Source organism: Lampetra planeri, chromosome 41 (genome assembly GCF_965212315.1).
Source record: "Lampetra planeri chromosome 41, kcLamPlan1.2.h2, whole genome shotgun sequence".
Taxonomy (NCBI): Eukaryota; Metazoa; Chordata; class Hyperoartia; order Petromyzontiformes; family Petromyzontidae; genus Lampetra; species Lampetra planeri.
The window spans coordinates 8675429-8688617 of record NC_136147.1 but is presented as its reverse complement, the minus strand read 5'-3'; the positions used below and the strand labels follow the sequence as shown (position 1 = coordinate 8688617).

The 13189-nt window shown below is 49.9% G+C and overlaps 1 protein-coding gene across 1 annotated transcript in view; it reads left to right on the top strand.

Moving 5' to 3' along the window:
* Nucleotides 1–13189, top strand: part of LOC144732016 (neurotrypsin-like) — a 47088-nt gene that overhangs the window by 18800 nt on the left and 15099 nt on the right. The window contains exons 4-7 of the mRNA XM_078613196.1: nt 8564–8790; nt 9430–9577; nt 10859–11037; nt 12904–13045. Coding sequence (XP_078469322.1) covers nt 8564–8790; nt 9430–9577; nt 10859–11037; nt 12904–13045 — 696 coding nt within the window. The remainder of the gene's footprint in view (nt 1–8563; nt 8791–9429; nt 9578–10858; nt 11038–12903; nt 13046–13189) is intronic.

The window sequence follows — 13189 nt, the reverse complement described above, 5'->3', positions numbered from 1 at the left end:
TAACATAGGCACTCACTAACATAGACACTCACTAACATAGACACTCACTAACATAGACACTCACTAACATAGACACTCACTAACATAGACACTCACTAACATAGACACCCACTAACATAGGCACTCACAAACATAGACACTCACTAACATAGACACCCACTAACATAGACACTCACTAACAGAGACACTCACTAACATAGACACCCACTAACATAGACACTCACTAACATAGACACTCACTAACATAGACACCCACTAACATAGACACCCACTAACATAGACACTCACTAACATAGACACCACTAACATAGACACCCACTAACATAGCACTCACTAACATAGACACTCACTAACATAGACACCCACTAACATAGACACTCACTAACATAGACACTCACTAACATAGACACTCACTAACATAGACACTCACTAACATAGACACTCACTAACATAGACACTCACTAACATAGACACTCACTAACATAGCACTCACAAACATAGACACCCACTAACATAGACACCCACTAACATAGACACTCACTAACATAGACACTCACTAACATAGACACCCACTAACATAGACACTCACTAACATAGACACTCACTAACAGAGACACTCACTAACATAGACACTCACTAACATAGACACTCACTAACATAGACACTCACTAACATAGACACTCACTAACATAGACACCCACTAACATAGACACTCACTAACATAGACACTCACTAACATAGACACTCACTAACATAGACACTCACTAACATAGACACCCACTAACATAGACACTCACTAACATAGACACTCACTAACAGAGACACTCACTAACATAGACACTCACTAACAGAGACACTCACTAACATAGACACTCACTAACATAGACACTCACTAACATAGACACCCACTAACATAGACACTCACTAACAGAGACACTCACTAACAGAGACACTCACTAACATAGACACTCACTAACATAGACACCCACTAACAGAGACACTCACTAACATAGACACTCACTAACATAGACACCCACTAACAGAGACACTCACTAACAGAGACACTCACTAACAGAGACACTCACTAACATAGACACTCACTAACATAGACACTCACTAACATAGACACCCACTAACATAGACACTCACTAACAGAGACACTCACTAACAGAGACACTCACTAACAGAGACACTCACTAACAGAGACACTCACTAACATAGACACCCACTAACATAGACACCCACTAACAGAGACACTCACTAACAGAGACACTCACTAACATAGACACCACTAACAGAGACACTCACTAACATAGACACCCACTAACATAGACACCCACTAACAGAGACACCCACTAACAGAGACACTCACTAACATAGACACCCACTAACATAGACACCCACTAACAGAGACACTCACTAACAGAGACACCCACTAACATAGACACCCACTAACAGAGACACTCACTAACAGAGACACTCACTAACATAGACACCCACTAACATAGACACCCACTAACAGAGACACTCACTAACAGAGACACTCACTAACATAGACACCCACTAACATAGACACCCACTAACAGAGACACCACTAACAGAGACACTCACTAACAGAGACACTCACTAACAGAGACACTCACTAACATAGACACCCACTAACATAGACACTCACTAACATAGACACTCACTAACAGAGACACTCACTAACATAGACACCCACTAACATAGACACTCACTAACAGAGACACCCACTAACATAGACACTCACTAACATAGACACTCACTAACAGAGACACTCACTAACATAGACACCCACTAACATAGACACCCACTAACAGAGACACTCCACTAACAGAGACACTCACTAACAGAGACACTCACTAACATAGACACCCACTAACATAGACACTCACTAACATAGACACCCACTAACATAGACACCACTAACAGAGACACTCACTAACATAGACACTCACTAACAGAGACACCCACTAACATAGACACTCACTAACATAGACACCCACTAACATAGACACTCACTAACATAGACACCCACTAACATAGACACTCACTAACATAGACACTCACTAACAGAGACACCCACTAACAGAGACACTCACTAACAGAGACACTCACTAACAGAGACACTCACTAACATAGACACTCACTAACATAGACACTCACTAACATAGACACTCACTAACATAGACACTCACTAACAGAGACACCCACTAACATAGACACTCACTAACATAGACACCACTAACAGAGACACTCACTAACAGAGACACCCACTAACAGAGACACTCACAACATAGACACTCACTAACAGAGACACTCACTAACAGAGACACTCACTAACATAGACACTCACTAACATAGACACTCACTAACATAGACACTCACTAACAGAGACACTCACTAACAGAGACACTCACTAACATAGACACTCACTAACAGAGACACTCACTAACATAGACACTCACTAACAGAGACACTCACTAACAGAGACACTCACTAACATAGACACCCACTAACAGAGACACTCACTAACATAGACACTCACTAACAGAGACACTCACTAACAGAGACACCCACTAACAGAGACACTCACTAACAGAGACACCCACTAACATAGACACTCACTAACAGAGACACCCACTAACAGAGACACCCACTAACAGAGACACTCACAACAGAGACACTCACTAACAGAGACACTCACTAACATAGACACCACTAACATAGACACCCACTAACATAGACACTCACTAACAGAGACACCCACTAACAGAGACACTCACTAACAGAGACACTCACTAACAGAGACACTCACTAACATAGACACTCACTAACATAGACACCCACTAACAGAGACACTCACTAACAGAGACACTCACTAACATAGACACTCACTAACATAGACACCCACTAACAGAGACACCCACTAACAGAGACACCCACTAACAGAGACACTCACTAACAGAGACACTCACTAACATAGACACTCACTAACATAGACACTCACTAACAGAGACACCCACTAACAGAGACACTCACTAACATAGACACTCACTAACATAGACACTCACTAACATAGACACCCACTAACAGAGACACCCACTAACAGAGACACTCACTAACAGAGACACTCACCAACATAGACACTCACTAACAGAGACACTCACTAACATAGACACCCACTAACATAGACACCCACTAACATAGACACTCACTAACAGAGACACCCACTAACAGAGACACTCACTAACAGAGACACTCACTAACATAGACACTCACTAACAGAGACACTCACTAACATAGACACCCACTAACATAGACACCCACTAACATAGACACCACTAACAGAGACACCCACTAACAGAGACACTCACTAACAGAGACACTCACTAACAGAGACACTCACTAACATAGACACTCACTAACATAGACACCCACTAACAGAGACACTCCACTAACAGAGACACTCACTAACATAGACACTCACTAACATAGACACCCACTAACATAGACACCCACTAACATAGACACCCACTAACAGAGACACTCACTAACATAGACACCCACTAACATAGACACTCACTAACATAGACACTCACTAACAGAGACACCCACTAACAGAGACACTCACTAACATAGACACTCACTAACAGAGACACTCACTAACATAGACACCCACTAACATAGACACCCACTAACATAGACACTCACTAACAGAGACACCCACTAACATAGACACCCACTAACATAGACACCCACTAACATAGACACTCACTAACATAGACACCCACTAACATAGACACCCACTAACATAGACACCACTAACAGAGACACTCACTAACATAGACACCACTAACATAGACACCCACTAACATAGACACCACTAACATAGACACCCACTAACATAGACACCCACTAACAGAGACACTCACTAACAGAGACACTCACTAACATAGACACCCACTAACATAGACACTCACTAACAGAGACACTCACTAACATAGACACCCACTAACATAGACACCCACTAACATAGACACCCACTAACATAGACACCCACTAACATAGACACTCACTAACAGAGACACTCACTAACATAGACACCCACTAACATAGACACTCACTAACATAGACACCCACTAACATAGACACTCACTAACATAGACACTCACTAACATAGACACCCACTAACAGAGACACCCACTAACATAGACACCCACTAACATAGACACTCACTAACAGAGACACTCACTAACAGAGACACCCACTAACATAGACACCCACTAACAGAGACACTCACTAACATAGACACCCACTAACATAGACACTCACTAACATAGACACTCACTAACATAGACACCCACTAACAGAGACACCCACTAACATAGACACCCACTAACATAGACACTCACTAACAGAGACACTCACTAACATAGACACCCACTAACATAGACACTCACTAACAGAGACACTCACTAACAGAGACACTCACTAACATAGACACTCACTAACAGAGACACTCACTAACATAGACACCCACTAACAGAGACACTCACTAACATAGACACCCACTACATAGACACTCACTAACATAGACACTCACTAACATAGACACCCACTAACATAGACACCACTAACATAGACACTCACTAACATAGACACCCACTAACATAGACACTCACTAACATAGACACTCACTAACAGAGACACCCACTAACATAGACACTCACTAACAGAGACACTCACTAACATAGACACTCACTAACATAGACACTCACTAACAGAGACACTCACTAACAGAGACACTCACTAACATAGACACCCACTAACATAGACACTCACTAACAGAGACACCCACTAACATAGACACTCACTAACAGAGACACTCACTAACATAGACACCACTAACAGACACCCACTAACATAGACACTCACTAACATAGACACTCACTAACATAGACACCCACTAACAGAGACACTCACTAACATAGACACCCACTAACAGAGACACTCACTAACATAGACACCCACTAACATAGACACCCACTAACATAGACACCCACTAACAGAGACACTCACTAACAGAGACACTCACTAACAGAGACACTCACTAACATAGACACCCACTAACATAGACACTCACTAACATAGACACCCACTAACAGAGACACCCACTAACAGAGACACCCACTAACAGAGACACTCACTAACATAGACACTCACTAACAGAGACACCCACTAACAGAGACACCCACTAACAGAGACACTCACTAACATAGACACTCACTAACAGAGACACCCACTAACAGAGACACCCACTAACAGAGACACCACTAACAGAGACACCCACTAACAGAGACACCCACTAACAGAGACACCCACTAACAGAGACACTCACTAACATAGACACCCACTAACAGAGACACCCACTAACAGAGACACCCACTAACAGAGACACTCACTAACATAGACACCCACTAACAGAGACACCCACTAACAGAGACACCCACTAACAGAGACACTCACTAACATAGACACTCACTAACAGAGACACCCACTAACAGAGACACTCACTAACAGAGACACCCACTAACATAGACACCCACTAACAGAGACACCCACTAACAGAGACACCCACTAACAGAGACACTCACTAACATAGACACCCACTAACAGAGACACCCACTAACAGAGACACCCACTAACAGAGACACTCACTAACATAGACACCCACTAACAGAGACACCCACTAACAGAGACACCCACTAACAGAGACACTCACTAACAGAGACACCCACTAACATAGACACCCACTAACAGAGACACCCACTAACAGAGACACCCACTAACAGAGACACTCACTAACATAGACACCCACTAACAGAGACACCCACTAACAGAGACACCCACTAACAGAGACACTCACTAACATAGACACCCACTAACATAGACACCCACTAACAGAGACACCCACTAACAGAGACACTCACTAACAGAGACACCCACTAACAGAGACACCCACTAACAGAGACACCCACTAACAGAGACACTCACTAACAGAGACACCCACTAACAGAGACACCCACTAACATAGACACCCACTAACATAGACACCCACTAACAGAGACACTCACTAACAGAGACACTCACTAACAGAGACACTCACTAACATAGACACCCACTAACAGAGACACTCACTAACAGAGACACTCACTAACAGAGACACCCACTAACATAGACACCCACTAACAGAGACACCCACTAACAGAGACACCCACTAACAGAGACACCCACTAACAGAGACACTCACTAACAGAGACACTCACTAACAGAGACACCCACTAACAGAGACACCCACTAACAGAGACACCCACTAACAGAGACACCCACTAACATAGACACTCACTAACAGAGACACTCACTAACAGAGACACCCACTAACAGAGACACCCACTAACAGAGACACCCACTAACAGAGACACCCACTAACAGAGACACCCACTAACATAGACACCCACTAACAGAGACACCCACTAACAGAGACACCCACTAACATAGACACTCACTAACAGAGACACCCACTAACAGAGACACCCACTAACAGACACCCACTAACATAGACACCCACTAACATAGACACCCACTAACATAGACACCCACTAACAGAGACACCCACTAACAGAGACACCCACTAACATAGACACTCACTAACAGAGACACCCACTAACAGAGACACCCACTAACAGAGACACTCACTAACATAGACACTCACTAACATAGACACCCACTAACAGAGACACCCACTAACAGAGACACCCACTAACATAGACACTCACTAACAGAGACACCCACTAACAGAGACACCCACTAACAGAGACACCCACTAACATAGACACCCACTAACATAGACACCCACTAACAGAGACACCCACTAACAGAGACACCCACTAACATAGACACTCACTAACAGAGACACCCACTAACAGAGACACCCACTAACAGAGACACCCACTAACATAGACACCCACTAACATAGACACCCACTAACATAGACACCCACTAACAGAGACACCCACTAACAGAGACACCCACTAACATAGACACTCACTAACAGAGACACTCACTAACAGAGACACCCACTAACATAGACACTCACTAACATAGACACTCACTAACATAGACACCCACTAACATAGACACTCACTAACAGAGACACCCACTAACATAGACACCCACTAACATAGACTCCCACTAACATAGACACCCACTAACATAGACACCCACTAACATAGACACTCACTAACATAGACACCCACTAACATAGACACTCACTAACATAGACACTCACTAACATAGACACTCACTAACAGAGACACTCACTAACATAGACACTCACTAACATAGACACTCACTAACATAGACACTCACTAACATAGACACCCACTAACATAGACACCCACTAACATAGACACTCACTAACATAGACACTCACTAACATAGACACCCACTAACATAGACACCCACTAACATAGACACTCACTAACAGAGACACTCACTAACATAGACACTCACTAACAGAGACACTCACTAACATAGACACTCACTAACAGAGACACCCACTAACATAGACACCCACTAACATAGACACTCACTAACAGAGACACCCACTAACATAGACACTCACTAACAGAGACATGTATTACTCGTAGAGATAATCTCCAATGTAGAGCTTCACCGATATCGCTTGTGGCAGCGTGGATTCTAAACTCTCATGACTTGGGCCAGTGTCCCCGTAGGGCAGCGCCTGTTGACTTCGCACAATGTGAGATGACAACCTCGGCGGGACGACGGGCTTAGTGCAAAGTTATATATTTTTCAATGCGATGGACGAATCGTAAAAGCTACATCAGCGCGTCAAAGCGAATGGAACTTTTTTTTTCGGGCACGTAACCGGCAGTCACAATCGCGGTGATGCGGTGGCTTTTTTGTTCATTTATTTTCAACTCAACGCGAGCCCCCCGGGACACGACACCGATCACGGGACAAGAATGTCGGGGGGCCACAGACATCCCGCAAGCACCAGCCCCGAGATTGACGTGGCGGTGGCCGGGCTTGATGGAGGAGGAGGGGTCTGATTGGGCTCCCCCTTCATGGTGGCCTGGTCCCAGTGTGTCTCTAGGGCAGTGGTCATTCTTCCTCTTCAGGGGGCATCACGCTGCACCCCCTGGCTGGTGCGAGACGCCCTTTCTGGGGGGCACGAGACACGGCCAGACTTTTTCAGGAGGTAAATCATCGAAAACACAAATTAAGTAGAAGCAAGTCAGTACAAACTGACTTTGTTTCAGCAATCCTGTGTCTCTATTCACAGAACCACTGCTCTAGGGGTCATCCTGCGTGGGGGTCACGGTTAGTGCCCACGCACGACGCCAGGCTCGTGGCCCACGTGGCCCGCAAACTCGCCTGGGTCGCCCATCGCCGCTCGAGCGACGGACGCAGCGCTACAATCTTGTCATTTTTTGGCGGTCGTTGCCTTCGGCAGGGAGAGGGGCATCGCGAGGAAGCGGGCGCGCTCCGGCCCCGGGCGCGACTCGGGACGCGACTCGGGACGCGACCGCTCCGGCCACTGGCTGGGCCTGGCGTGCACGGGGGCCGAGGGGGCGCTGTCTCGCTGTCCGCGCACCGCCGGCGGCGGCGGCGGCAGGGGCGCCGCCGCCGACAGCTGCGGGCGCGCGGGGGACGCTGGCGTGGCCTGCGTGACGCGCAAAGGTGCGAGCGCGCCGGGGGGTGTGACGTGGGGGGTGTGACGCGTGGGGGGGGTGTGACGTGGGGGTGGGGGGTGTGACGCGGGGGGGGTGTGACGCGGGGGGGGGTGTGACGCGGGGGGGGGGTGTGACGCGGGGGGGGGGTATGACGCGGGGGGGTGTGACGTTGGGCTGTGACACGGGGGGTATGACGCGGGGGGGGGTATGACGCGGGGGGGGTGTGACGTTGGGCTGTGACGCGGGGGGGGTGTGACGCGGGGGGGTGTGACGCGGGGGGGTGTGACGCGGGGGGGTGTGACGCGGGGGGGTGTGACGCGGGGGGGTGTGACGCGGGGGGGTGTGACGCGGGGGGGTGTGACGCGGGGGGGGTGTGACGCGGGGGGGGTGTGACGCGGGGGGGTGTGACGCGGGGGGGTGTGACGCGGGGGGGTGTGACGCGGGGGGGTGTGACGCGGGGGGGTGTGACGCGGGGGGGTGGCTACACATTGCCTGTTGAAGCTGTCTCTTCTGTGGTGTTGTCTGGCTACACATTGCTTGTTGAAGCTGTATCTTGTGACGTTGCCTGTTGAAGCTTCGCCCCACGGTCGCCCCGCGTCGTGCGGTGACGCGTCCGCTCTGCCGGGGGGGGTCCGTGCGGTCGCAGGTTCCATGCCGTCGGTGAGGCTGGCGGGGGGCCGCTCGGCGCTGGAAGGCCGCGTGGAGGTGCTGCACGCCGGCTCCTGGGGCACCGTGTGCGACGACCAGTGGGACGAGCGCGACGCCCAGGTGGTGTGCCGCCAGCTCGGCCTGAGGTCCGCACCGACCGCCCTGCCATAGGAATGTGGAATTTCCACCACTGTCCCATGTCCCACCATGCCCCTTGTCAAACAGCCTCTTGCTACTTGCATTGGTTATTTAATGGTCTGCTTTTTAAATCAAAGTGACGAAGGGCAGTAACACCAAATTACGTGCTCACGATACAGCTGCTCTGGGGGTCTCTTCAACATCTCGGTGGTTACGAGATGTTAACTACCTCGCCTGGGATGCAGGAAGTCGTGGGTTCGATCCCAACCCCGACGCCTGCTCTATATTTGGAGTTTGGAGGTTCTCCCCGTGGTTGTGTTGATTTCTCTCCAAGTTCCTCCGGTTTTGCCCTCCACGTTTAGAATCAACATCACGCCTTTAGAGTATTTGGCTGCTGTACATTTCCACATAATAAGACTTCGTTGAGTTATCATTTGTGGCCAGGTCGCGTATGAAAAAGAGCTTAACCTGATAAAATAAAACATAGTTCAGTTTAAATCGTTTTATTTCGCCCACTCTTCCACGTTGCCCAGATGTCTTGTAAGAGGTGGGGGATACCCACGTTTTACCCCACCGTTTGACTAACGGTGGTGTGCCCATCGATATCGCACACTGGGTTTCAACTGCCCTGCCGGACAATGGAATTAAATCGGCGACTTTTGGATTGAAAGTCCAGTGTGCCGACAGTGACATCACGGCACCATTCCCACCGCTCATTGTAAATTATTATATTGACAAACTAAGAAACCCTGGGCCGTGTCCCCTAAACCCCCTGCGTTAATTCGGCCACGCGTAGAATCGTCGTGTATCTGTGTTGAACTTCTTTCGCACCGTACGTGGTCACCTCCGATTGGCGCGGTTGACTACGTACGACGCGAAAGAAGTTCAACATACGTACAACCGTGCTAATCGGAGGTGCGGCTGAAGGGCACCAAACCAAACATAAAAAGCGGTTCTAAAAAAATTGGTTTTCCATCGAGGCAATTTAAAAGTGCATCGCTCCAGTGGCTTCTTAATATCGGAAGGAAGCACGTTCCAGACGGCCGCAGAAGCTCACCTGAAAGCACCCCACGGTTTCCACTGCTGCTGCTGCTGCTGCTGGTGCTGCTGCTGGTGCTGCTGCTGGTGCTGCTGCTGCTGGTGCTGCTGCTGGTGCTGCTGCTGCTGGTGCTGCTGCTGGTGTTGCTGCTGCTGCTGCTGGTGCTGCTGCTGCTGCTGCTGGTGCTGCTGCTGGTGTTGCTGCTGCTGCTGCTGGTGATTTAGTTTTTTGCCGTTGCCTCTGTCGGCAGCGGGCAAGCCCGGGCGTTGACGTCGGCGCGCTTCGGCGAGGGCGTGGGCCCCATCTGGATGGACGAGGTGCGCTGCTTGGGCGGTGAGGGCTCGCTGGAGTTGTGCCCCCGGGCGCCGTGGGGCCACCACAACTGCCTGCACGGCGAGGACGCCGGCGTCGCCTGCAACCCGCACCAAGGTGGCGCGCCCGCGACGGGAATCTCGCTCTGCGCCGGAGGAGTTCGACGGGCCGTGAAACGAATCTCCTTCAATGGCGGAGCCAGTGGTGGGGGGCGGGGGGTGGCACGTGCCCCCCCAATGAGGGATTTCGATCGGATCATTGGGGTTTATTAGTAATAGATCGGCATTTTGCGACCCCCACTGCCACTGTGTAGTATATTATTACGCGCCAGGGATTCTATGAGATGATAGGACAATACTGTAGTCTGAGTCCATAATTGGCAATAAGTAACGGCAAAGCAGTTATAAGTGACTCAAAAAAGATGCGTATACAGCGAGCGCGATGCCGATCACACGACGCGGTTCGAATTCGACCCTCGATCGATGGCTGCACCATCGCCGCACACGCGTCGAATAAAAAGCAAGGGACAAGTCCTTACTTACTAACAACTTCTTACTTACTAACAACTCCTCTATCATTTCTCATTTGCTGGAGTGGTTTCCCCCCTATACCTGACAATCCTGGCTGCGCCCGTGATCTCCTTTATTTAGTTTTCAACAGATGACCAGCAGCCTGGTTGCGTCGGCAAGTTAGAGCAATGAACAGATTTTTATTTTTTACACGAGAGGGAGTGAAAAGTATAGGAAAGTTAAATAAATCACAGAAAAACACTATAAAGTATTTTTTTTTATTTTAGCAGATAAAGTCCATTGAGGCATTAGTTTATTTTTCAAAAGAGATCTGACCCCCCCCCCCTCTACTCAATGCCTCCACCAGCAGCCACCTCAACAGGCCATCGTGTGGCCCATCCCCACAGGCTGAGGAGGAGGGTGGTGATGTCACTGAGCGTGGGCATTGGGAGAGGTTGAACCACCCAGAAATGTAGCATCCTTTGCCTCAAGCCTGCTGCGGGTCCAAGCGGTGCTTTGGGGGGTGGGGTCATCACCCCCTTGCGTGAACTGAGATGTTGGTGTCTGCGTCGTGTAAAGGTGTAATGACAGGGTGACACCTGCCGGCCTGTAAGGGTCATTGCGGTTATAGCTGCGTTACATGACGCCTTATGGTGAAGGGGCGTATCTGGGGTAAAGGTTAAGGGCGGTGTCAGTCGAGAAGCTCTGGGAACCATCCCGAAGGGTTTAGTAGGTTCTAGAAAGGGGGCGTGGCCAGAGGTGGAGCTTGGCCACACCAGGCGGATATAAGGAGCACCGAGCCCGAGCTGTGGGGCTGTGAGCGTGGGGTCTGGGTCCTGGTTGCGTCGCTGCCGTCTTCACCTCTTCGCCTTCGACCGCGTGGCTGTTCTTCTGCAAGAGCAGCTCCGTCTTCGCCGCCGCTACGCTCGTCAACCAGCCAGCATAGCGCAGGACGGAGATGGGCTGCGTGTTAGAGCAGCCTGGGTTGTAGCTGCGTTACGAAGTGTAATCACCCTGTGTGCTCTTAATAAGTAAGAAGCCTTCTACTAGACGTGTGTCGGAAGTCGCTCGCTGCAAAGGTAAAGGTGCAAGCCTGCGATTGCTCGCTCGTGCGACCGCTGGCGGAAGGGGCCCTCCATGCTAGGGTGCTCCGGAATGTTCCGCGAGGGGGTGGTTATTTTTTCGTGGTCTTAATCTTCCACCGCTGCACCGCGCCAATTTGCAAATGCTGAGTGGGCACGACTGAAGGTGGGGGGGGGGGTAATTCAAGAAACTTTCCCCGCTTGTGTCCACGTGCGTATGTGTACCCGTGGTGGCGACGTGTTAACTACCTCGCCCGGTATGCAGGAGGTCGTGGGTTCGATCCCAACCCCGGCGCCAACGCCGACAGCGATGAGACCACGACACTGCCCGGCTGGCATTTGAACGCCGCTCGCCGTATCTGTCCCCCCCCCCCCGCCCCCACCGCCTGCAGAGGGATCCGTCCGTCTGGTGGGCGGCAAGGGCAGCCACCAGGGCCGGGTGGAGGTCTACCACGACGGCGAGTGGGGCAACGTCTGCGACGACGGCTGGACGATGACCAGCAGCCACGTGGTCTGCCGCCAGCTGGGCTTCAGGTGATCATGCCGCACACTGGGGAGGGCCCACGCCGTGCGGTCGGCCAATCGGCGAGGCCGCTTGCGTCTACGTGCGTACCCGCGCACGTCGGTGTGTGTGTGGGGAGCGGTGGCGCAGCGGTTAGCGCGTTGCGCTCGCGGCAA